Below are 26,995 nucleotides of genomic sequence, written 5' to 3'. Positions count from 1 at the left end.
TCTCTTGGATGCCAGCTTTCTGTTTCTGTAGCAGCACAGTGGGATTGTTGCCGGTACAGCAAGCTGCATGCAGTATGGGATTTAAAAGTCTCCCCGGTGTATAAGGACCAGTAGGTGACGTCCCATGCAGAAGCAGGGAGTCGGTAAATGGCAAGGAAGTATGGGCTGGGGGAATTGTGGGAAAGCACAGGAGGAGGAGTGGCATCCAAGCTGCTTACCCTGCATCCACACTGCTGAGCGGGGACGTTAGCAGCTTGAATGTTGGCAGCACTGGGCATTAGCCTGTCCCGCTGACGGGCCCGCTAGCCCAGGTGTGAAGCACCGCCATGCTTGAGCAAAAGGTTTGTGGGTGTGGCTAGGATTTGGGTTCGGAACAACACTCAAGTAAGAACCCGAGTTAAGGCTGCAGTGAAGACAAGCACGTAGATTGTAAGCCTTGTGGGGCAGGGCCCATCTTTTCACTGAGTGGGTGTGTCATAAACAGATAGCTAAGGGTTAATGTCTCTTTCACCTATAAAAGAGTTAACAAACAGTGACCTGAAACACCTGACCAGAGGACCAATCAGGAGACAAAATACTGTCTTGGTTCGGTGACCCTCTCGGCTCTGAGAGTGATCTCTCTATCTCCAGGCTTTCTAATCTTCTGTTTCCAAGTTGTAAGTACAAGGATAGTAAGACAATAGGTTTATATTGTTTTTTGTGTATTTACATGTGTGTAATTGCTGGAATGTTTTAAATTGTATTCTTTTTGGATAAGGCTGTTTATTCATTTTTTCTGTTAAGAAATTGACCCTGTATATTGTCACCTTGATACAGAGACCATTTTATGTCTTTTTCTTTCTTTTTAAGACCTGTGGATTTTTTTTTTAGTGGGGGCTCAAGGGGATTGTGTCTGCAGCTCACCAGGGAATTGGTGGGAGGAAGAAGACAGGGGGGAAGAGAGAATCTCTTTGTGTTAGATTTACTAAGCCTGAATTTGCATACCCTCTGGGTGAGGGGAGAGAGAGATTTGATCTCTCGGTACTTGTGTTTCAAGGACTTGAAGCAGGGAATCTCCTAGACTACCCAGGGTGGGGAAATCTGGGAGGAGGTAAAGAGGGGGAAGGGAAGTGGGTTATTTCCCTTTGTCGTGAGACTCAAGGAATCTGAGTCTTGGGGTTCCCCAGGGAAGGTTTTGGGGAGACCAGAGTGAGCCAGACACTGGAATTCTCTGGCTGGTGGCAGCGATATCAGATCCAAGCTGGTAATTAAGTTTGGAGGTTTCATGCTAGCTTCTCATGTTCTGAACTCTAAGGTTCAGATCTGAGTAGGAAAGTTATGACAGGGTGTTCAGTGACTGGCGGCACGAAGCCCTAATCCTGAATAGGACTTCTGTGCACCAAAGGAAAGTCACCAAGCCAAATCCTCAACCTGCACAAATCAGCGTCACTCTTCTGAAGCCAGTGGAGCTGTGTGATTTATACCAGAGGGGGATCTGGCCCACTTTTCCTTTGGCAGCTGGTAACGGGCTTCTGGAACCCCCTTGCCAACAACATCCTGATGGAGCCATGTCTTGTATGTGCTGTCTCCATTGCCCCGATGTGTTTATGCCAGCCCTTCCCTCTCCAGTTGGTGCTTCTTGCCAAGCACATTATAAATCTTTCTGATGGAAAATTGCTTTCTTTTATTGGGTGTCTCGCCATTCAAGGTAATTGGCATCTGTTCATGCATCTTGGAGTTTCTATTTTTATCAGCTGCTCACAGAGCCACATGTAGCCACTCTGCCTCATTATCCTAGTTAATTTCAGCCCTAGTGCTTTTGTTGCTGTTGTTGTTATTAGTACATAGATGGGAGATGGGGAGGCAGTGACCGAACAAGGCTATTCCCTCTTCAGCCAGCCTCCTGGCACCAGGCTTCCTGCTGGTGCCTTGGAGTAGCCACAATCCCTTGGCTCCCTGCATCACCAGCAGAAGGGAGGGTGAGCGTGCAACGAGGTCCTGGCACCAGTGAAGTGCCTCAGCCACCTGGTACATGACCTTGCTTACCTGAGTGACTGGGTCCTTCCCCTAAAGACGTGAATTTAGGTAACTCTAGATGCGTTACGAGAAAACCGAAGAATATTGTCCCAGGCTCGGTATGCAGGAAAACATTCCTTCTTCTCCTTGGCAAAATGCATAATCACACGTGTTGGACCCTCTCCACTCCTGAGAGTGGGGCTGTGAGGAGAGCTCAGAGTGCACTGTCGTGGCTCTGGCCTGATGAGCAAGGGCCTAGTTGTCTTGTATCTGCATATTCAGTTTAACGCAGGAGTTCTCAACCATTTTTCTTTCCGAGGCCCCCCCAACATGCTCTAAATTTCCACGACCCACCTGTGCCACAACTGGTTTAAAACCAGAGCTGGCATTGGGGTTAGCAAGCAGGGCAATTGCCTGGGGCCCCATGCCACAGGGGCCCCCCGCGAAGCCAAGTTCAGCTTCAGCCTCAGATGGTCGGGATCAGGGCCCAGGACTTCAGCCCCATGTGGTGGGTCTTTGGCTTTCTGCCCTGGGCCCCAGAAAGTCTAACACTGGTCCTGCTTGGCAGGCCCCCTGAAACGTGTTCGCGCCCCCCCCCGGGCCCCTGGTTGAGAAACACTAGTTTAATGGATGCTTGCAGGAGACAGGGGATGGTGAAAGAAGAGGGAATATGAAAAGGTGAAATGCAGCTTATTCCTGCTAAAAAGACCTTGATGTGCATGACTGTGTTTCCCAGGTTTGGGATAGAAACGTATGGGCACCTCTGAGATTTAGACAGCTGTCTCCTGGCCCATCAATAATAGCTCCAAACAGATGTTCCTTAAGAGATGCTTAGCTCCACTCCATCTGTGGTGCCAACTCTCCCCACTTATTTCTAATGTTACTGGGTGTTTTTTCTTAAACCCCCAGCTCCTGGAGTCACGTGATTGTAAGTCTCAGCTTCCAATTAAAAAAAATGTTTCTAGCCAATCTCATGATTTCTGTGGAGCTGGTCTCAGGACTCTTGAGCCCTCAGGGCGGGCAATACAGCTGCAACCACAGTCAAAACTCCATGTCACTATGTAAAGGCTCAGCTGGTGTGGGGTCTGTGTGCCTGAGAATCACCCTTTTGGTGAACTTCCACTTTCTGGCTGTCTTGTTTAGGAGGAAATTGAATAATATATTTTTTTCTTCCTGTTAGTTTTATCAAGTGGCCAATATTAAAAGTTAATATCAGCTAAACTGAATTTTCTCTCCCGGTTTCTGTGTTTAAATGGCCAAACTTAGCAAATCTACAGGAAATAAGCAGAACTTTGTCAATATTATTAAGTTACCCATGCTCAGGATGTGTTAATAGTAAAGTTTTCCTGCAGCTGCTTTGCAGGAAATCTCTTCGCTAACGTGAGGTACTGGGAAAGTAAATAGGCCCCTCATTGGAATGAATTTATCGTGTGTAACATTTCATGTTGCAGAGAGATTCCCTATTTACCCACCAAACGGGTACACCATAGACAGCAGCAGCCTAAACGTCCCTCACGCAGCTTTGCCATTGTGTCTCAGTGCTAGGACTGACTAGGTGGTTCAGCCGTTCAGTCTCTTTCATTCATTGCTGGCAAGGATGCTGGCTGAGCGTGACCGTTAACTCATTAAGGCACTGAACAGCCATGCAGAGGTTCTGATGTCAGCCAAGCTCGAACTGGTGACAAGGAAAGTTCTTGTCGTGGGGAAGGGCTCGACTAGGCCTTCTTGACCAGGGCCAGCGCTAACTTTTTTGCCACCCCAAGCAAAAAAAAAGAGCGCCGCCCCCCCCGTTAGCGCCGCGGTGCCCCTCCCAAAGCCCAGCCCCTGTGAACGCCGAGCAAGCCCCCCCCTCAGGTTGATGCTAAAAACCCCATGAATGGTTTCTATAAAGTACAGCAAGGGCAGGTGTTGTCTTGTTCCGAGAGCGTACAGAGCCTGGCATGATGACCCTTGATCCCTGACTGGGGCCTCTGGGTGTGGTGTTGCTGCGATACAAAATAATGGTCTTCTTTAATCCAAGGAACTCAAAGCGCTTTGCAAGCATTAGTGCATTAGCCCTCACACAGTCTCATAGACTCATAGACTTTAAGGTCAGAAGGGACCATTATGATCATCTAGTCTGACCTCCTGCACAATGCAGGCCACAGAATCTCACCCATCCATTTTCATAACAAACCCCTAACCTATATCTGAGTTATTGAAGTCCTCAAATTATGGTCTGAAGACCTCAAGCTGCAGAGAATCCTCCAGCAAGTGACCCGTGCCCCATGCTACAGAGGAGGAAGGTGAAAAACCTCCAGGGCCTCTGCCAATCTGCCCTGGAGGAAAATTCCTTCCCGACCCCAAATATGGCGATCAGTTAAACCCTGAGCATGTGGGCAAGACTCACCAGCCAGCACCCAGGAAAGAATTCTCTGTAGTGACTCAGATCCCAACCCATCTAACATCCCATCATAACATAGCATAACATCATAACATAACATCCCATCATAACAAGACCACTGGGCATATTTACCTGTTGATAATCAAAGATCAATTGCCAAATGAATTGCCAAAATTAGGCTATCGCATCATACCATCCCCTCCATAAACTTATCAAGCTTAGTCTTAAAGCCAGATATGTCTTTTGCCCCCACTACTCCCCTTGGAAGGCTGTTGCAGAACTTCACTCCTCTAATGGTTCGAAACCTTCGTCTAATTTCAAGTCTAAACTTCCTAGTGTCCAGTCTGGTAAGGGAAGTATTAACTCCATCGTGTTTCACATGGGCAAACGCAGAGGCACAGCTTGTCTAAGGGACTTGTCTAGGGTCACACAAGCCAGGAATAGAACCCTTCTGTCCACAAGCCCCTCCTTCCTCTCTGCCCCTGTGCTGTGGTAGAAGCCGTATCATTTAAGTGTATTTACCTCCAGCGAGAGAGCTGCAGAACGCTGGGCACAGCTAAAAAGGACCGCATGACAATTAAGCAATAAAAATAGGACTAGTGGGAGAAAGGCAAGAAAAGGAATGAAATCTTCACACGTGCTGTGTGAAGCTTATTCATCAAAAACCCAGAGGGAGTCAGTTCTGAAGCTTCAGATTAATAGAAAAAGAGGTATGACAAGCAAAGACATCAAAAGATCTCGAAACCATCAGTGAGCACTTTCTTTGAAGATTTAGCTAGTCAGCAGGGAAGAAGTGTGACAATAGCATTTAAGACAACAGGTAAGAAGGAACCTGGCGCAAACAGACAACTCTTAAAGTCAGCATGTTGGCAGATGGGGAAGGAGGCCGTTTATCTGTCTGTAGGAGTGTATGTGTTTAATGTGTTGAGATTGAAGAAGAAGCAGGTACTTTTAACATGCCGTGTCATGGCAAAAGATGCATGGGAAAGAAATTCCTGATTGTTCAGTGGCCTTCCTCTACATCAGCCTCACCTTACGCTGCAAGAGGGGGAGAAATCGGGCCAGATCCTCAGCTGGTGTGAATCAGTGCTGCACAACGTAAGCCAGTGGAACTGCCGGTTTGCATCAGCTGAGTATCTGGCCCAGAAAGTTTTGCTAACTGATATGATGTAATAAGCTTCCTTAAAGGTAGCAAAAATACTCATAGATTCAAAGATTTGAAGGCCAGAAGGGACCGTTTGATCATCTAGTCTGACATCCTATATATCACAGGCCACAGACTTCCATCCAGTTACCCTGAGTTTGAGCACAGTACCTTCTGGTTGGCTAAAGCATCTTCCAGAAGCGCCTCCAGTCTCGATTTGAAGACGAGATGGAGAATCCCCCCACTTCCCCGGCAGTTTTTTCCAGTAGTTAATCACCCTCACTGCTAAAAATTTGTGCCTTATTGAATTGAAATGGTCTAGCATCAACATCCAGCCATTGGTTCTTGCGATGACTTTGTGCAGTAGATTAAAGAGCCCTTTAGCAACAGGCATTTTCTCCCCAGAAAGGTCCTCGTGCACTGCAATCTAGTCCCCTGTGCTATAGAAACCAGTCAGCTTAAAATGAAAAAACTCAGCGGAAAAGACTCCAAATGGCTTAACCCTTGTCTGTCTTCTTTTCTCTTTCAGTTACAGAGAAGGAGGTGCAGCAGTGGTGAGTTTCCAGCCCGGTGTTTCTGATTCCTGTGAGCGCCCGTGTGCATGCAGCCGTTGAGTGACAAGTCAGTTCTCTCTGCTGCGTTGAGTGTGTGCACCTTGTGTAACCGTATGCGTGTGTTTGCCTCCGTTTCTTTTCAGAGTTGTATTGTCTGGGAAGCTGGCTCAGCTGAGATGCAAAGGCAGGAGTCATGAGACAAAAGAGTCATACACAAGTCATTTCGGTGCGTGGCTCCTGTTCCCAGCAATCTTTCCCATAATCCATTTCTGCCTCGTTCAGGCACCAGGCTCTGCATGCAGCTATTTGGCTGCCTGGTTCTTCTGTACTGAGAGCATGGCTGCCCTTGCAGATGCAGGGCGCTTTGAGTTAAACCAGTCTTCGGAGAGTGCAGTAGGGAAAGCGCTGCAGTCTGTCCACACTGACAGCTGCTTGCACACTGGTGTGGCCACATTAGCAGCTCTTGCCGTGGCCACAGAGAGCAGTGCATTGTGGCAGCTATCCCAGCCTGCAAGTGGCTGCAACATGCTTTTCAAATGGGTTGGGGTGGGGTGGAATGTGACAGGGGGTGTGTTGTGTGTATGTGGGAGAAGAGAGAGTGGGTTTTTTGGGGGCTGAGAGCAAGTAAATTCAGACAGCAGCAAACACCCCCATATGCTGCAGAACCAAATGTGATGGCAACGTTAGCCGGGGTTGGTAGCAGAAGGGGGTCTCATTTTGCAGAGCCCACCCAACCTGTCCTTCCCTCCCTGTCAGGTTGCATACGATGCATTGTGACATAAAGCCCTGAAGATCTGGGGGCTCTGGGAGATGCAGTCTCTCTAAGAGCAATCTACATGGCTTAATGGCTGGATAATGCTGCATGTTAGGCAGCCTTAAAACTCCTGGAGGGCGGCATAAATAATGGAGCAGCTTAAAAAAAAAAAAAAAGCTGTAACCCATGTTTGCAGGTTTTCTCTGCTGCAGTTTTCCAGATAAATGAGCTTTGCCTCCAAAGCAAGTGCTGACATTGATGCTGTTACACGCTCACCTCTGCGTTCGAACAAGCTCTGAAATCTTTCTGAGGCTGCCCGGGCATGAGAGACATTGACAAATGTGAATGGAGAGCGAGCGTTTCTTAACACCACTGAAGGGCTTTCCTGTGGTGCAGCACCATCCATAAATCCCGCGCCGGCTGTGCTAGTTCTGCACATCGTGTCCCAGCACGCGTGGCGTGCGGCAATGCTTGTGCCTTTTTACCTCCACTAGCAGCACGTGCAAGAGCCCATCACTCTTGGCTCTGGGTAAAGGTGAAAAATCAAATTCCATCTGCTTCCAGCAGAAGGAAGAAACGGAACCAAGTGATCAGCGAAAAACGGAGCTTGCCAAGCCCTGTCGTAGCACCCTCTCTAGCTTTGATGGGTTAGCTCCTGCATGGAATAAATACACAGGCACTGATTCTCCAGCAGCAATCAGAAACCATCCCGTCAAAGCCAGAGACAGTGTAGATGGGTGTAAAAGCAGAGCAAGCCAGAATAGAATCTGGTCCATTGCCTTGGCATTTCTTTAAATGCCTGTAACATGTTGGTTATGGCAGCTGGCTCATCAGCAGACTATCTTGAAAACCCACCTAAATTACGCGATGCAGCCTGACTGCTGTGTGTGGCATGCTGAATTTGGTCCAGCAAGGAAAAGAGCTTTTCTTGTCCTCTTAAAGACAGTGCAGTGTGTGGATATCTCACCCTCTTCATTTTGCGGGTTGTCATGGTAAATGAAGCCTAATGCGGATGAGAATCAAGGTTCAGGAGCATCGATTGGAGAGTGAGTGTGGTGGTGTGTCTCTTTAATGAAGGTGATACGTGCACCCCTGGGATACTATCTTGGTTTTTATAAGGCCCCTCAGCATCCTGGTATCTGAGCACAGAAGCCATGAGAGGTTGTGCTTTGCATGGGGCAACCAGATCTCCTGGTTAGCAGGATACCAGCAGCCTTACTGCAGCATTTGGCTTGAAAGGATTATGACCATAGCCCAGGGGGCAACGTTTGAATATTCCTTTGAGAGTGGGCCTCCATCCTCCAGCCCTTACTCCTGCAAGCAGTCCCACTGAAATCAAGGGGGACTTGTCATCTGGATAAGGGTAACAGGATCAGGACCTTGGTTCAGCCCTTCCACTGTGGCAATTATTCTAGGTTGAGGATGGGGGAGGAAAGATGATGAGACCTAATTTTCAGAAGTGCTGAGCACCTGCAGCTCCCATGAACATGAAATGAAGTTGAGAATGCTCAGGAACTCTGGCAGCCAGGCCCCATGTGTGTACTGAAGGCATGTTGGTGGAAAAGGCCTTGTTCTTCTTTTTTAAAAAACTCTTGCATCCTGCTGAGTGGCTTAAAACTCAACAGATATTTTGGCATGTACAGCTGGAAGAATTCTGTTCCAGTGTCACACCAGCCAAACTGAATTATGGTAATTCAATTCTGAGTAGCATTCAGCAACCCATTGTGCTTCCAGAGCTGAGGAGAATTCCTTTTCTGAGATTTCCTTCGGACTGGGATCGTGGGATTTTAATTTCTTGCGTGGGGCAGATTAAAGACAAGGCATCTGGACACTAAACAAAATATATCCCGATGGGATGTTTCTCAGCAAGGTGATTATCCATTGTGTGCCCATTACATCTATGGAGCCCTGCGTGCCCCATATCTGACTGTAAATAATAACATTTGTAATCTCAGTGGAGAGCAGAGAAACACAATTAAAGTGCACTTCAGTTTCCAGCATGGTGTGTTATCTTTAGTGCAGTGCTCTTGTATATTGAGAGAGACGATAAACGGGAGTTCATGCTTTGTAGACTAATGGTCCAGCTTGTTGATCTTACATTGGGCCATTCCGCTCCTGAGAGCACTAGTTAAAACTGGTCTACCCGGGAATTTCTTCCAGAACGAGGTAGAGGGCGAATGTAAAGGGCTATAGTTGTTCCAAAATAACCATTGTGGGAATTGCTGGCTCTGCAGTAGCTGTTCTGGGTCAGGTTCCCAGTGTAGACACATCCTTAGATTCGGGGTGCTCTTAGCCAAGAGAGCACTCTTCTTGCCCTGCAACATGGTGAAATGTCTCCTCCCAAAAATAATCAACAAAAGAAAGAGCTGGAAAAAAGGAAGTTAGTGTGATTCTGCCATGTAGATCCATGTTCATTACGTTGATGCCTCCTGAACAGATACTCATTTGGGGCCCAGGTTCTGCCATTCCTATTCACAATGGGTAGGACTAGAACTGGTGAAAAAACTGGGAATGTTTTCCATGACCATTTTTGTTGTAAAATTCATCCTCCAGGGTTTTTTTTCTAGATATTTGAACTTTTGATGACAAATTGAAAGTAGGAAAATGTTGACCAGCTTTAGGTAATACCTCCAATGGGGCTGCTCATTGGTACCACTGGATGTGAAGTGAGGCTGGCAGGATCAGATCCCTTACCAAGAAAAACTCAGCCTGGCATAATCTCCAGCAGTTCCTCACACCTGCATGATGCTTTCAGCTTCAGATTACATCTCCCGTGATACCTCCACAGACTCATTCCCTTCCAGCTTCTGAAGTCCTGCACAAGAGTAACTGAGGGCAGAATTTGGCTTCCTTAGCAATCCTGTTCAGGATGCTTGAGAAAAGATGGAATCCAGATCCCTGTCCTGTAGCTGTATTAGTTCTGCAGGGCTATTCAAAGTGAAAAGTCACAGAAGTAACTAGCTGTGAGTCCATATGCGGGGATCTGCTGAGTAAGTAGATGTCATTTTTGCGTAGGCACTTTCCAGAGTAGAAAAGTGCTATAAAGCTTCTTAACAAACCAATGCCTTTAAAGGCAGCATGTCTGAGTTAAGCAGCGGGAATCTGGCTGTTCACGGCTGCTTCTGTCTGTGCACTCAATGGGTCAGTCAGTGGAGGGTCTGGAGGATGCAGGGAGCACTCAATAAGCCAGAAAGCTATAAAGCAACACTGTCAAAGAGTCTCCTGGTGCAGACCACCTGCACTGGATCCGCTGTCACTGGAAGTCTTGCAGAATGACTGTTTGTTTTAGAGGGTTGCTGGCATCCTAGGGGAGATGCAGGTATCCACTGCCTCTGAAAGTCAGACCTTGAGTACATTACAGTCAGGCACCCAAATCAAGTCACCTCAACCAAAGGGACCTGACATTCAGAGGTGCTGAGCTTTTGCAGCTCCCACTGGAATCCGTAAGAGCTGCGAGGGTTCAGTATCTCTGAAAATTAAGAGCGCAGTTGCCTGGGCCTGGCTTTAGGTGTTTGATGTTTAAAGTCCCTGTGTTTGGAGGTCGTGGCCTGGCTGACCTGTATTGGACAGCTCATGCTGTACGTGAATGGAACGGGATGCTGCCTTTCGAATGCTATACGGAGCATTGTACTCCGTGGGCCTCATTCCCAGTCCATACAAACCTGCTGAGGCCAATCGGGCTGCAGGGGGGTGTATATCAGGGCAGAATTTGGCCCCACACTATGTCAGTAGGAAAGGGAAGATAGAGCCAACAGCATCAGCATTCAGAGCCAAGGTTCATTGTCTCTGCAGGCTGGATGTGAAGTAGGCAGCAGTGCTGTGGGATTCACATACTCATACACCGCTCCTCGGAGAGGAGACAATTTTCTCTCTTTCTTAGCACAAAACTGGCCTTCTGCTGAACTGGTCAGGCCCACTAGCAGAGAGGATAGACCTCTGTAGGCTAGGAATTGTCACAGATCAGCTGGTTCTTAGCTTCCTGATGCTTTGGCTTCTTCCTTATGTAAACACCCTTATCCTTATTGCTCCCCTGCCTAAGGGCTTGATCTGACTCCCATGCAAGTGAATGGAAGAACTCCCATTGACCTTAGTAGTGCCGGTTATAGTGCTTGCCAGGAGCTGGCATTGTCTGTCGCAGTTCTGGAAGCCTTTCCTCTTTTTTTTGGAAACCATTTGTGTCCCTTGGGAAGCCGCCTGATGTGCTGAGATACCATGGAGTCTACCTGTTCTGCCAGCATGGGCCCCCTTTAACCTGTCCTGCTGAGCCAGGCTCTTAAAGCGCCCTCCCTCCCCCCCCCCACACACAGGCAGGGCCAAACCCAGCTGCAGATCAGCTCTGGGAAGACTCAGTTTAAGGGACTTCCTTCAAGACTCAGATGTCCACCTCCCTTGGAGGGCAGACCCAAAGATATATTATGAAATTCGCCCTTTCCCACAATGTGGAGAGAGGTGTGCACACTTCTCCTCCCCTGCCTCTCCCCCTGAAATTACAGAAACTGGGTTTAATAATAAACAAAACAAATTTTATTAACTATAAAAAGCAGATTTTAAGTGGTAAAAGGGGTGACAAACAGAACAAAGCAGATTACTAAGCAAATGAAATCAAACATGCAAACTAAGCTGGTTTCACTAAAGAAATTGGTTACCAGCAGTATTTCTCACCCTAGATATTGTTGCAGGCAGTTTGCAGAGTTTCTGTGGCTCAGAATTCCAGTTATATTCCTTTTCAGACTGGACCCGTCTCAGTCTGGACTCCCCACTTGCCTTCCCTTTTGCAATCTTTCTTCTTGGGCCAACAGGCCATGGAGAGGAGGAGTCCTGTTTGCCTTCCATCCTACCCTTAAATAGGATTTACATAAGGTGGGAATCCTTTGTTCCCCAAGCTTGACCCCCCACTTCCCTTACAGTGGAAAGTTACAAGAAGTCCCAGGTAATGTTTTAGCATCAGGTGACAAGACCATCTGACGCTGTAGTATCACAGTGTCCATGAGTCAGTGGCAATATGGAGCGTCCACAGGAAGGCCAAGCTTTTCACAGTCCATTGTCCTTGCTGATGGGCCTTTCTGCCCTGTCTGGCTTTTCCATTGTTGTACCTGAGGTGTTATCAGTGGGTGTCATCCAAAGTAGCATAGTTGAAATGCAGATACATAGTCAATATTCCTAACTTCAGATACAGAAATGACACAGGCATACACATTGGATAATCGCATTCAGTACATCATAACCTGTCCAACAATACTCACATGAGCCATCTTGCTTAGAGTACATCTCAGTTATATCACATTCATATCGTAAGCATATTTTCATAAAGAATATGGAATGACACGTCACACCAATGTCCAAAGAAGCTGGGTTTTAAGGCAGGCTGGGCCTTGTGCTCACGCTCTGAATGGAACGTGGTGTTTAATTCTTGATCGCACAAGACTTAATGGCTGTTTGATCAAGTACCCCGTACTATCAGTGAGTACTTTGCCCATGAAAGAGGAGTGGTTAGGAAGGCAGAGGTTGCTTGGGGGTTCTGCTCTGAAGTAACTTTGCAGGTGTATTGCACTCCATGTGTTTAAGGTGCTGTGCTAAATGTTAACCTGCGGGAGGTGAGTGAGCCTCATTCCCGTTTTACGGATGGGGAAACTGATGCACGGGGCTGAAATGACTTGTCCAGGTGAGTCGTTGGCAGGGCCAGGAATTAGAATCTGGGAGCCCAAATCCTGTGTTCCTTCCTGTAGAGCATCTACCTCCCAAATACAACTGATCCAGGTGCATTTTGTTCCTAAAGGACCCTCTTCACCCAAGCTTCCAGCTCTGGTAATAGGAACATAAGAATGGCCAGACTGAGTCACGCCAATGTATCCATCTATCTCAGTATCCTATCTTCGGACAAAAACAACAAAGAGTCCTGTGGCACCTAATAGAGTAACAGATATATTGGAGCATGAGCTTTCGTGGGTGAACACTCACTTTGTCACCCATGAAAGCTCATGCTCCAATACATCTGTTAGTCTATAAGATGCCACAGGACTCTTTGTTGTTTTTTACAGATCCAGACTAACATGGCTACCCCTCTGATACTATCTTCTGACAGTGGCCAGTGCCAGATGCTTCAGAGGGAATGAACAGGACAATGGCAATTTATCAAGTGATTCATTCCTTGTCTTCCAATCCCAACTTCTGGCAGTCAAAGATTTAGGGACACTCAGAGCACGGGATTGCATCCCTGACCATCTTGGCTAATAGCCATTGATGGATCTATCCCCCAGGAACTTGCCTAATTCTTGTTTGAACCCAATTATACTTTTGGCCTTCACCACAGCCCTTGGCAACAAGTTCGCCAGGTTGACTGTGCGTTGTGTGAAGAAATACTTCCTTGTGTTAGTTTTGCACCTGCTGCCTATTAATTTCATTGGGTGACCCCTGATTCTTGTGTTATGCGAAGGGATTAATAACACTTCCCTAGTCACTTTCTCCACACCGGTCATGATTTTATTGCTCTCTGTCATATGCCCCCTTGATCATCTTTTCCAGGCTGAACAGTCTCAATCTTTCATTTCTCCTCATACAGAAGCTGTTCCGTACCACTGCCCATTTTTGTTGCTCTTTTCTGAACCTTTTCCTATTCCAATATATCTTTTTAGAGATGGGGTGACCAGAACTGCACTCTGCATTCAAGGTGTGGACATGCCATGGATTTATATAGTGTGATTACGATATTTTCTGTCTTATTATCTATCCCCTTCCTAATGGTTCCTAACGTTCTGTTTGCTTTCTTGACTGCCACTGCACGCTAAGCAGATGTTTACAGAGAATTATCCACAATGACCTCAAGATCTCTTTCTTGAGAGAGAACAGCTAATGTAGACCCCATCATTTGGTAAGACTGTTTTCCAATGTGCATTACTTTGCACTTATCAACACTGAATTTCATCTGCCATTTTGTCACCCAATTTTGTGAGATCCATTTGTAACTCTTCGCAGTCTGCTTTGGACCTACCTATCTGGAGTAATTTTTTATTGTCTGCAATTTTTGCCACCTCTCTGTTTACTCCTTTTTCCAGATCTTTTATGAATATATTGAATAGGACTGATCCCAGTACAGATCCTTGGGGGATCCCACAATTTACCTCTCTCCATTATGAAAACTGGCCATTTATTCCTACTCTTTGTTTCCTATCTTTCAAGCAGTTGCTGATCCATGAGAGGATCATCCCTCGTATCCCATGACTGCTTACTTTGCTTCAGAGCCATTGGTGCTAGATCTTGTCAAAGGCTTTCTGAAAGTCCAAGTACACTATATTGACTGATTCACTGTTGTCCATATGCCTGTTGACACTAGGGTGATCAGAGGAGAGGAAAAAAATATCGGGACACATGCGGGGGGAGGGAGGGGGAGTCTGCCGGAGGAGCGAAATATCGGGACAAATTGCGTCCCGGCTGAAGATCGGTCAGGACACGGGACAAACACCTAAATATCGAGAGGCTCTCGATTTTATCGGGACGTCTGGTCACCCTAGTTGACACCCTCAAAGGATTCTGGTAGATTGATAAGGCATGGTTTCCATTTACAAAAGCCATATTGAGTCTTCCCCAACACATCTTGTTCATCTCTGTGTCTGACAATTCTGTTCTTTACTATAGTTTCAACCCATTTGCCTGGTACTGAAGGTAGGCTCACCAGCCTGCAATTACCAGGATCGCCTCTGGAATCTTTTTAAAAATCAGTTGTCTTTGGATCAGAGCCCAGCATGCTGTGGACGGAGAGAAAAAGCACAGATCTGCTTTAGGCTTTTGAAGGAAAATCCCTGAAGACACTTTTTCTTCATTCCCAGGAGGTGCCTAGTCTCCTTGGTGACAATTAAGGCTAAGATTTTGTTGTGATTTTTTTTAGTAAAAGTTACAAACAAGTCATGGGCAATAACCAAAAATTAATGGAAGCTTGTGACCTGTCCCTGACTTTTATTAAAAATAACTATGACAAAATGGGGAAGGAGGAAGATCCAGCACCCACTGTTGCTGGGGCTCCAGGATCTGTCCCCCGGCACATGGCTGAGAGTGTGGGATCCCCCCTGCCACCAGCAGCAGCTTGGAGCTGTGGGGTCCGCCCTGGGCAATTGGGATCTGCAGGGTTCCTCCCTGCACCCCCGACAGGACTGGAATCTGTGGGCTTACCCTGCCACCTGCACTGGCTGGGAGCTGTGGGGTCACCCCGCCACCACAGTTTGGAGCTGCGGGGGTCCCTGCTGTCCGCCGTGGCAGCTTGGGGCTATAGGGGTCGTCGTTGCCCGTGGTGGCTGGGAGCTGTGTGCAGGGGGTGGGAGGCGCTGGCTGATAGTTCCTGCTCCACCACCCAGGGCTGAAACAAAAATGTCACGCAGGTCCCTGGAAGTCATGGATTCTGTGAGTTTCATGACCTCCATGATAAAATCTTAGCCTTAGTGACAATCTGTCCCAGACTGTATTGCTGTGGGCATGATCCGCAGCTCACAGGTGAGTCAGGCGTGGGTTAAGTAGGCTCCCTGGCGCTCTCCAGTGTAGATCCACAAAGCATGAAAGAGTGGGACAGGGAACTTTATTTGAGGTGTTTCAAATGACCTAGCTTCCTTTGTGTGTAGGTCAGAGGTCCAGGCTCTGTCCGAAGCAGCGAGTCGGCGTGTATCGGGACATCATGCTGTCGTACTTCGGCACAGGGCGGTTAATCAGAATTCAGTGCACTCAGCCGCCACAGAACAAAAGGACTGCAGTGCAGAGGGAAGCACTGAGAATTTCAGGGGCTTGCCTTCCAGGAGAGCTTTCACCGTCCGATACATGGTGGAGCTGTGCCAAAAATGAGCTGCAGGTTATTCAGCTAGGTACAAAGGCCTCCTATCTCTTCAGGAGCTGCACACAAGGCTGACCTATAAAATCCCGCCATCTTACGCCATTTGTAACCTGCTCTAGGCAGCAGGGCCTGCCAAGGCATGAGTGAAGAGAGGGCTGGGCAGTGAGAAACCACTGGCTTTTACTGAGTCCTGAACGTGAGTAACAGCCACACTTGCCAGTTTTGGTGCCTAATCTGGCCCCACCCTGCACCCCGAGCCTGGTTTCAGAGGGGTTGAGTGCCCACAACTCCGATTGACTTCAGCTGGCCCAGCACCTCCAAGCAGCAGACCCCAGCGTGTGTCCGGCAAATAATTTTGACCTAAAGAATTCGAGCTACTTAAAACTGGGTTTATGGGTTTGCAGTAAATCAGTCCCCCCTTTTCTTTGGGTGTGGAACAGTTTTGAAATTCAATATTGTTCAGCCATTTTGTGAGACTGCGCGAGGCTGCAGTGTCAGAGGAATAATATACCGTGACTTTGCAATAGCCTAGAAAAACCATTACTGGAACATGCTAGAATTTATTGTTAAATAAGATTGTCCTTTCCTTGGGGCAGGGACTGTCTGTTCTGTGTTCACACTGCACCCGGCACAAGAGGCCCCTGGTCTGTGACCGGGGCTCCTATGTGCTACAGTAATAGGAATAATGATTGTGGTGCCTTTTTAGTGTTGTGTGTTTAAAATGCTTTGTATTAGTGCCCAGAGCTGGGAATAGTTGAATATAAGTGGAAGACATATGCAGGTCTATAGCCCCTTTCATATGAGGACCCTAAAGCGTATTACAGATGTGAGTGAATTAGGAGAGCATTGTTCTCAATTTACAGATGGGTAAACTGAGGCACAGACAGACTAAGAGCTTATCTATATAGTGGGGTCATGTGCGCTACACGGTGTGGTTTCTAAAGTAGACTAACATGGTCCGTGTATACCCTGCTGGCGCACACTCAGAGTTTTCCTAGTGCACTTTAGCACAGTGCTGTTTGAAACACCATTATGTCATAATGCACTAGAGAACTTCGAATGCTCCCCAGCAGAGTCTACATGGACCAATTAATGCACTGCACATGAGTGTGCTTTAGACGTCACACTCCTGTAGTGCTCATGGATGCTCCATGTAGCTGTACCCCAAGTCACTTACCACTACTCACACCTCAAGTCCAAGGCCCCCCAACTTTCTCCCTCTCCAGCCCGGTGGGCACTAGGCCACGCTCCTGCTCCCACTGGCCCCTAGCGCCCAGCTGTTACTGAAGAGCTAAAGCAAATAGTACAAAGAGCTTAAGAGGACGGGGGGCCTGCTGAAGCACTCAATGTCGGCCAACTCTGCTCCCGCTGCAGTCAGTAGGAAAGCTTCCCTGTGCTCCAACGGGAGCAGAGATTGGCCACCACTGAGCGCTTTTGAGAGTCCAACCCTTGAAGTGGTCTGAGCCCACCCAACCTACCAGGTTTTTATATTGGCGTCCATCACTGTGGTGTCAGAGCCTTGATCTGGCCTGCTAATAGGTGTAATAATCGGTGTGATAGGTGCTCTTTGCTTTCTTGACTCAGAAACTCTTGAGCAAGTGGGCTGGGGTAGATGGGAGGGGCGCACCCTTAGGTTAGGGATTCTTGCTGTCTGCCTCTGTGAAAGACTGATCCCCTGGAGGTCGCCAGCTGAGCTGTCCTCACCGTGCTGGCTTTGTGCATCCCGGCATCCATCCCTAGCAGCCCTCTCTGATTGCAGCCGCTTACCTCACTGCAGCATGCCAGGCAACAGCACGGAAAGGGGAGGTGAGACTGGCCGAGCGACAGGCGGGCGGCACCGAGATGCAGTGCTCCTGCGGGTTATGCCGCAGCCCCTGGCCGCCCTTCCGAGCTGGACTCGAGCGCCTTTTCACCCCTCACGTAGCGTGTGTCAGGAGGCATCGCCGGTGAGGGCGTGGTGGTGCCTTCTCCCTGAAGATTTCACTCCTCCACACTTGATACAGTGACTCTGTAGCGCAGGGCACTGCAGTGGCTTCTGCCTGCCTAACCTGAGTGGGTGCAGGGTGCGGAGCAAACCGCCAGCTAGTCCTGGGGGAGGAAAACCCAGAGAAACATAAAGCCAAGCTGGGGGGGGGGGGGAGGAGAGGAGAGACATGAGAGAGGAGGAGAGGGGGAATGAAGAGAAACCTGTCTCGCTTCCAGGCACCATCAACGGGAGGCTCTGTGGAGTTAAGGAGTCTTGTGCAACTTAGGGTGACCAGACAGCAAGTATGAAAAATCAGGATGGGGGTGTGGGGGGGTAATAGGTGCCTATATAAGATAAAGCTCCAAATATCGGGACTGTCCCTATAAAATCGGGACATCTGGTCATCCTAGTTGAACTTCACTGTCACTCAGCCTCTTCCTAGCCCAATTTGTCCAGCCAAAGTGAATGGGTCCGAACTGGGTTAGCACAGCTGGGTTCTAGCCTAGGTTGTTATTCATAACAGGAAGGGGTGTCACAGGCCTCTGCATCTTGGTTACTCACTTCCCGTCCCAGCAATTGCAGGGTCTCCCTCTCCACACAGCTCTTGCTTTGGGGAAGAGAGCCACAGGGGGACCTCTTCCCTTTCCTCCGGCCCTCCTCTAAAGGAGATGTGGCAGCTTGACTGCAGTGTCTTTGGGTTCTTACAACAGCTCAGCCTGCTGGGGTAGAATGTCAAAATAATCAGGGGTGGGGTGGGGAAGATTCCCCCCCCCCAAAAAAATAATTAAAGCGAGCACAGCTTCCTAGTCTGCTTCTCACCAGCTAACTGGCTGCGCCTATAGTACTGCATGGGAGCTGCCAGGTTGCTGTGCGTGTCCGTGTGGCATTGAGAGCAGAGAGTCTGACACCTCGGCCATCCCCCGGAGCTGGAGGGCTGCACCTCATTTGCATCGAAATGAGTATTTTTTTGTGTGTCGGAATTGAATGCACCCAGCCATGTTAGCTTGTGCTGCACTGGGCTCTCCCTTGCCTTAGCAGGAGAAGGGAAATTGCTTGTTTGCCAGCAGGAAAAAAAAATGCAGCTGATTATCTTTGCCTTCCTCCCCAGCTCTCTGAAGTGTGTGGCCATGGCCACGTTTAGGACTGTCTGTGGGTTCCATGTGGCTCTTGGGCTATGTAGAGCTACACCCTGCTGAGGGGTCCATGTACCATTCAGTGGAGGGGATCTGAGCGCATTGTTCATTTCCAGCCTTAATAATGCAGGTTCCGGCCTATTGCGGGGGTGGGGAGGGGGGGCGCTTAGAATAGGGCAACTCTTTGCTCTTCTAAAGCCCCTTTCAACCAAATTGCTCAAAAATCCTTTACAACCATGAGTCTTCACCACCCCCTGCTTTGAGACCAGGAACTATTAACACCCCCATTTTACAGATGGGGAAACAGTTTACTGAAGCAGTAAATTCATTGACATGGAGAGGAATAGAAGCCATGACTCCTGATTGGCAGTTCCTGCTGTTCCAGCCACGAGAGCTTCCTCCTCTTTGTGCTTCATTGAAGAGGATCAGCAGAGCCCACTGACATGCAAATCACACGTGTGCTCAGCCTGAGTGAACCTTTCTGCACACCCAGATTGGCCAGTGAGAGAAGTAGCCAGGATCAAGAGGAACTAAGGGCTGGGAACTTCTCCCAGGGGAGAGCAGAGATCATTTACATGGAGGGCTGCCAGTTTTGGTTGGATGTATTCCTGGAGGTTTCATCACATCACAGTCTTTAATTAAAGATTAATCTTTAATTCCTAGAGACCCCAGGACAATCCTGGAGGGTTGGCAACCCTATAATAGTTTTTTTCTGCAGCATACTGTGTAATGCTTGGATCGTGCTCCAAACTCTGGGCTCCCTGGAACGGGGCCAGCGGCTGGAATGAATGCGCATCTGCTACCACAACATGGCTGAAGTGACCAGTCATCTAAAATGAAACTGGATTTTGCACTTAGGAGCTTCCTGTATTGAACTGCAGAGGAAGGTCTCCCCGAGTCCCCCTCCCCTGCAATCCTTCTGGCTGGCTGTGGGCTATGCGGGTTGGGGTTGGCTCACTGATGAGAAATGGCAGATCTTCTCGCCCTGTCCCCCAGGGAAATCTCTCCCTTTCCCATTGTAATCTGAACCCTTATGGTATGTGACAGCCTTGTTATTTCAGACTCTGCTGCTGAGGTTGTGAATGGAGCAGGAGTGTCAGTGCACATTGCTGGCAATGAAGTGTCTTCAGCCAGCCTGCCAGCCAGACGAGGCTGTGTTCTTCCTAAAGTCAGAGATTTGATTCCCAACACTATACAGAGATAATATTACTATTTCAACACCCGCGGCTGCAATTAAACTGCTCCTTAGCCCAAGCCCCGTGAGCCCAAGTCAGTTGGCATCGACCAGCAGCGGGTTTTTAATTGCAGTGTAGACATACCCACGGTGGTCAGCACCAGCTGCTTCTCAAGTTGCAAGAACCCCCAAAGTAGGCAGATGTGGGATAATTTGCCCCCTCCATGAAAGTCTTGTCTTAATCGTCATGGTTAGAAATTGGCTTAAATCGTGAAGCATGAGGATATCTGTCCCTTTGAACACTTTGTCTGAGCATTCATCATTATTGTCACTGGATATTCTTATTAGCCATAGAAATGTCCAATTCTTCTTTGAATCTTGCTACGTTCTAGTCCTCAGTTACATCAGGTGGCAATGAGTTCCACAGTCTAATGGTGCATTCTGGGAATGCATTTTACCTTTAATCAGTTTTGAATTTGTCACCTTTCATTTTCATTGAATGTCCCCTTGTTGTTATGTTGTGAGACAGAATAAGGAAGCTCCTGATCTTCTTCATATGACCTTCTTCATATCAGGGATAGTAGTGTCATGCTGTTCTCCCCTACTGTACAGAAAGCTGGTTACTACTGGTGTATTGGAACTAGAGAGGCAGTACATGTCATAATCAGGGCAGAGGTCTGGAAGTCAGGACTTCAGTGGTATGATTTTTCTGAGCTTGAAAAGCCTCCACAGCTCCCATTAAATCCAGTCGGAGCTGCAGCTGTTTGGTACCTCTGGAAATTGGGCCACAGAGCTCCATTTCCATGAGCTCACTGAGTGTTTGTGAGCAAGTCACTTCACCTCTCTTTTTGTGACTCAGTTTCCCTGTCTGTAAAATGGGGACAGCCCTTCCATGAGGTTAGGCTTAATTCACATCTGTGAAGGGCTCTGCATTCCTCTGAGGATATGCCCTGTCAGATTGCCAAGGGCTGCTATTATAATAATAAATCTTATGAATATTGCCAAGCAAACTGCACGTAAAGATCCACTTGACTTGCCTCTGAGGAGAGGGTCAGAGCTTTCAGGTTGGAAGCAACCTTTTCTCCCCCTGGAATCTCTAAATAAAACAGGTTCACTGGAGGTCAGTGGAGACGTGCCAGTGAACAAATTAAGAACTTTGGTGATTATTCTTCACCGTCCCTCGGGTACGTTGCTGGGTTGCGGGGAAGGCAGGAGGTGGAATGTCTATTTAAAACTAATCTTTTCCTAAAGCGGCCAATTCTAACGTCTCAATGTGTGCATATGCATCCAGGCTGCCACTGGAGACTGTGACTAAGGGGACAGCTAATGAGCCAGCTTTTTGCCTGGATTTTACAGATATATAGATATATATAATTTGCCAGGCGCATGAATGAATGGTTTGCTTCTCCCCAGTGTTACACACTTTCCCTCTTTCCCTCCTTTTGGAGCTGGGGTCCTCTCCCCAGTCTGAGCTCGTAGGTGTTTGGGAGGCAAGGGTGCAGGGCGGGGGGGAAGGAATGGGAGGAGCCTAACATTGGAAGCAGTAAAGTCGAATGTTGTCTCTGTAAGAGCTGCACAACTCTCTGGGTCTTTCTGCCCAAGTGTCTGAGCAAATCTAAGCAAAGGGCTCCCTGGTGCCAGCTCGGGAAGGGGAAACCAAAACTTGACATTCAAGACAGAGGCGTGGGCTACACTACGGACCTAACTGGTGGGAGGGTTTCTCCCGCCGACATAGCTACCGCCTCTTGGGGAGGTGGATTACTTACACCGATGGGTGATGCTCCCTCCCGTCAGCGTAGGTAGCATCTTCACTAATCACTACAGCAGCACAGCTACAGCACTGTCAGTGTAGACAGGCTCCGAGATGTGTCTCTCCCTGGCCTGCTGTCCCCGGAACTGGGGAGGAGGGTACCGCTTCTGGCACTCCTCCACCAGCAGAAACCAGCTGCTTAGCTGGCTTCCCAAAGCTTCTCTGGGTGCAGGGGAATCCCCAGAGAGGGCAGAACTGGCATAGCTTGTTCTGTGCCACCCCTGCCAGGCAGCTGCCCTGACAGAAAAGCTGGCGTCTGGGGAAGGGGAACATGGCTGGAATGCTGCCCTGCCCAGCTCATCTCCGGCTGCCAGAACAGCCGCTAGGGGACTAGGATCCCTCCTGCTGCTCTCACTTGTGCTCAGGCTCAAACCAGCTCCCAGCTGGCCACAGGGAGGGCATTAAGGCCTTGAATCCAACGCTGAGTGGAGAGTGGTCACACCTGCGGGTCTCACCCCAGTATTTTGTAGCCGCAGCGCTGAAGAAGTTCTGGGCTTGCACACCATTCCTATGCTAAAGTCTCTCCCGCCGGTGGCTCGGAGTCGCCGTGAGCTGTGGAACATAGGGGCTGCTGCACTGGACAGACCTTTGTCCCTGAGCCAGTACCAGTGCTCTGCTTCAGAGGATGGGGAATTGTTTCCCCTACTCCCCTGGCTAAGTGTGCTGTGCTGCGGGTAGTGGAAAATTCCTCCCCAATCTCTCTGGCTATCAGTTCAGGCTGACACAGGAGACTCGATGGCAGGACTTCACTAACTCCAATAACTATAAATGGTATTAGTCATGAAATCGACCAGTCCCTTCTCCCCCGCCTTCTCCTTCCCTTGTTTTAAATCCCCCCACAGCACTTTCACTGCGTAGCCAGAAGTAGCTTTCTGGGGGGTCTGGAGGTTCCGTTCTTACATCCTCCCTGTTGGGGGATGGGGCTGCAGCTGGGGTGACCCCGAGCTGGGCTCGGCCATGCAGGGGAGTGCTGGGCCGTCCCAGCTAGGAGCCTGGCAGCAGAGTCCCAATGCACACGGCGCCTGTAGGCAACCCGTTCAGCCCTGCTCAGCCTCCGCATGGTGCCCCAGGCATTGCTGAATGGCATAATCAGGGCCTTCACTGAAGCGTTGCTGCGGGGAGGGAGAGACGTTCTTCTCGTACAGGCACATTCTCCTGCCATCCCATCTGCCACCCTGAATGGGAAGCCCCAGAAATGCCACTGCTCCCCTTTATCCTTCTTGCAAACTAGTCAGGGATTTTTTTTTCCTTTGATGAGTCAAAGCTGCAGCAATGTGAAAAACTGTAACTGGCACTTCAGCTTCCCACCTCCTCACCCCCTTCCTCTTCCTCCACCCCCCTCCCCACATGAGCTATTCAGTGCCTGACAGATCTGGGTGGCTGTGTTGCATAACGCTCATGTAATCCCTGAGCTGCTTCTCCGCTTACTCCCCTTCATCCCCCCGCTTCTCTCTGCCAAAAGTTCGCATCTGCACTTGTCACAAGGTGTCTCTTGCATGGCCAGGTGGCTGCGTTCCCTGGGTGTTTCCCCCCCCCCCCCCGATTGGGGTTAAGAGCTGTGGGTTTGTGGTTGCAACCTGTGCTGGGCGAGTTGATCCGTGCACGCCAGTATCTGCTCACTAAAATGGCCCACCATGGCGGAGAGGGGTTTGTGGAAGACAACAGCGCAGACCAGCTGGCTTGGGCTCTGTTTACACTGCAGTCCAGAGGTGGAATTGCAGCACATGTAGGCATACTGAGCTAGCCTGGATCAAGCCAGCTCACTATAAATAGCCCCGTGGCCAGAGCAGCACACATGGCAGCATACCTGAGGATGGGTGATGCACTCAGGTGGCTCGCCCGTGCTGCCACAGCTACACCATTGTTTTTAGTGAGCTGGCTTGATCCAAGTCGGCTCGGGTACGTCTGCATGTCCTGCGCTTTCACCTCCCACTCGCAGTGCGGGCAGACCCCTAGAGGCAATGCAGTCTAGTGGGCTGTGTCTGTGGCAGGATGTTTTTGCTGAAATTACCCTTTCAGTTCAGGGACATTGCTGGACCAAGCTCTGCCCTGGGATGCACATCACGCGTCACCCCTAGTATCTCAGTCAAAGGGGTTGCGGGAGTTGATCTAAGAGCTGAGTGTGATCCATGGCAAACAGGTGCAGGACAGTTGCTGCTGTTGCAGACTGTTATGGTCTCTTGGGTACCACCCTCCCCTTATGCTACCCCCCAGGAAACATGCTCCCATTGAAGTGGGTGTGTGGGGGGGGGACGTGGTGTAGGTGACATCTTTCCTTCCAGCCTAGAACCCTGTGGTGATGGGCCGCTCCGCCTTTCCATGGGATTCACACAGGCCTCTCCTCTGCTAGCATTAACAAGTGTGCTCCCCTTCCCTAAGCAGCTCAGCTATCTTAACCAGGCAGGATTCAGTCCTCATCCCAATCTGCAAGGTGGTGGCTGGGCTCCTCTCCGGCCTGCCTTCCCCAGCTCCACCTCCGTCAGTTCCCGCCTTCTGTTCCAGCTGGTTTGGCAGAACTTTTGCTACTCCATGCTCGGATCTGTTCTTTCCCCTGGGTCCAGCTCTGAGGTGCTTCTCCCTAGGCTGCTGGCTCCAGCGATCAGGGACCCTGCTTTTCTAGGACATGCTAGCCAGATGGCACATCGTTCCTTCAGGCTGTCGGTTGTTCTCTGCAGCCATCGGTCACCAAATGCTTAGCCCATGTGGAATGCTGGAGTTCAGAGAGGGACATCAAAAAGGGGGAGGAGAGTTTTGCAGTTAAAGCACGGGGCTGGGAGTCAAGAGATCTAGGATCAATTCCAGACTCTGCTACTGACTCAGCACGCAGCCCCAGGGCAAGTCACTTCACCTCTCCATGCTGCCGTTTCCCCCTCACTGGAATGGAGAGCGCACGGGCCACGTGAGACTCAATGCATTTGTTTGTCAAGCACTGTGGGTGGAAGAGGGCATTGTCGTGTTGTTCCTCCCAAATGCCTTCTCCAAGATGACGCCCTCAGACCCACCGTCCAGACTCACAGGCGGCAGCTCTACTTCTGTCAGCCGGCCAGCGGCTCTGCTCATCAAAGGACTCAAACCTACAGAACTCCAGGAGCCTGTATTCCCCTGCTCTCTCCTCTGTGGCAGGCAAAGCTTCCAAAGCAGCCAGGAGACAGGAGTGAAGAGGGATAGCCCTTTTGGAAGGTTTGCAAGCCAGGATCTTCCCCAACCCCCTCGGTTTTACGGGTGCCATGTGCAGTGTGGATGACACGGGAAATCACCAGTCAGCCCCCCCCCCCCCATAATCATGAGACTGGCTTAAAAATCAGGAGATTTGATGAAAAGAATCCATTTTATTTGCCTTCTGGTTTTGCTTTTGTTTGGAAGCTCGTTCCAAGCTTTTCTCTGCAAACATGAGGGCTGGATGTTTCCTTATTTAGAAAAGGAAAGCTGAGACTCTCATGCATGTACACGACCCCCGGTGCTGGGGATTTCAGCAAACCACACGAACCTCAGGTGCAGGACACGGTAACCACAAAAACCCAAATTCCCGTGTTCCTTGAAGCCAGTCGGAATCTTGCTCTTCCAGTGGCACTCCAGTGCTGAACGCTGAGCTTGCAAGACAGAACTCTGGGGTTCTGGTCCTTGCTCTGTGATTCTGGGCAAGTTACTTAACCTATCTGCGCCTCAGTTTACTTATCTGTAAAATAGACATACCTCCCTGCCTCGTAGGGATGTGTTGCGTCTCTCTGAGGCAAGGCATTATATAGGTACCAGGCAATATTGTTTATTACTATGGTTTCACTGTAGCCTGTGTTTTCAGAGCAGTGGGTTGGAAAATGACTGCGAGGTTCCAGCTAATTGAGATTTCCTCCTCGGCATCTGTGCAGTGATTCTTTTGGGAGCTTTCATTCGATCTGGTTACATGGAGTGGCACTTGCTCGTGTGTTGATGAGCCATTAGGAGGCCTTGGGCATCATGTGAGCACTTAGAAGCAGCAGAGGTAAATAAGAACTCAGCCCTTACATCACGCTTTCAATCCGCAGCCCTCAACGTGATGACCAAGAGGGGGGCGAGTATCCGTAGCTCATTTTACAGATGAGCAACGGAGACCCAGAGGGCTAGAATTGCTCAGCCTCCAGCAGCTCCCCCTGGGGCTGTTCTGAAAGGAACTGAGCACTTCTAAGAAGCTGGGGAGTGATGGGAAGTGACTTCCCTCAGATCCCACAGGAAGTCTGTGGTGGAGCCCGAAACAGATCCCGGGACTCCCGAGTCATAGTTCTGTGTCCCACCCCTGCACTTCTCTTCCCACTGCTCGGCATTTTTAAAAGCACAGCATTTTAAAGGTTTAACCCTGTTCGGCAAGGCTGTACTGCCAGCCCTGAGCATTCAAAAACCACAAGGTCGACTTGAAAACTCATGAGAGTTTAATAAAAAATAATAAATTAGGCATCCTTTTGATGGGCCTTTTGGAGCCTTTAAGTATCATGTTTTCAAGCTGTTCCCTGCCAGAAGGAGGGATGGGAACTTTGTTTTTAAAATGAAAGCCAAGTCTCGCATAATCACCTGACTCCAGGAGCTGCGACTTGAAAGTAAACAGCAGATATGAAGGGATTCCTGATGAAATCATGAGAGTGGGCAACACTGGAAGAGAGGAAGGATGGCTCAGTCATTAGAGCCCTAGCCTAGCAATTGGAAGATCTGGGTTTTATTCCCTGCTCTGCTACAGACTTCCTGTGTGACCATGGCCAAGTCACTTAGCTTCAGCTACTCATCTATACAGTGGGGATAATAGCACTGCCCTGCCTTTTGGGGGTGCTGTGAGGATAAATATATTAGGATAGTGAAGTGCTTTGACACTTACTGCTGAAAAGCACTTTGCAAGAGCTTGGTGTTATTATTTGAAGCATCTTCCCCTTCAAGGGATAGTTTTTGCTTACACAGCTGCTACCAGGCACATGGTTCCAAATGACAGCACTCACCCCTGGACGAGCAGTGCTGAACTCCTGGGGCCAGATACCCAAAGGAGCACAGCATCCTGGGTGCTGAGCACTGTTGACACTGGTCCCAATTGCAGATGCTGGGCATTGAAAATCTGGCCCCTCTTGTGGACTGCATGTGGGTCTGTGAGCCAGGAACTCCTGAGTTCTAATCCCAGCTTGAACACAGGCTTCTCTCTGACTTTGGGCAAGTCACGTCCCTGCTCTGTGCCTCAGTTTCCCCACCTGTAAAATGGGGATAATGGTTATCTACCTGCTGAACTAATGTCTATAGAGTGCTTTGAAAATTAAAAA

At 49.1% G+C, this 26,995-nt stretch overlaps 1 protein-coding gene across 2 annotated transcripts in view; it reads left to right on the top strand.

The window, feature by feature from the left end:
* NCS1 (neuronal calcium sensor 1) overlaps nt 1-26,995 on the top strand; it is a 102,117-nt gene that overhangs the window by 57,015 nt on the left and 18,107 nt on the right. For both annotated transcript variants that reach the window (XM_050926183.1, XM_050926182.1), the window contains exon 3: nt 6,052-6,076. In XM_050926183.1, the coding sequence (XP_050782140.1) occupies nt 6,052-6,076 (25 nt within the window). The remainder of the gene's footprint in view (nt 1-6,051; nt 6,077-26,995) is intronic.

This window comes from Gopherus flavomarginatus, chromosome 17 (assembly GCF_025201925.1).
Source record: "Gopherus flavomarginatus isolate rGopFla2 chromosome 17, rGopFla2.mat.asm, whole genome shotgun sequence".
Lineage (NCBI taxonomy): Eukaryota > Metazoa > Chordata > Testudines > Testudinidae > Gopherus > Gopherus flavomarginatus.
Note: the sequence above shows the minus strand (reverse complement) of the source record. Positions and strands in the feature narration are given on the sequence as shown.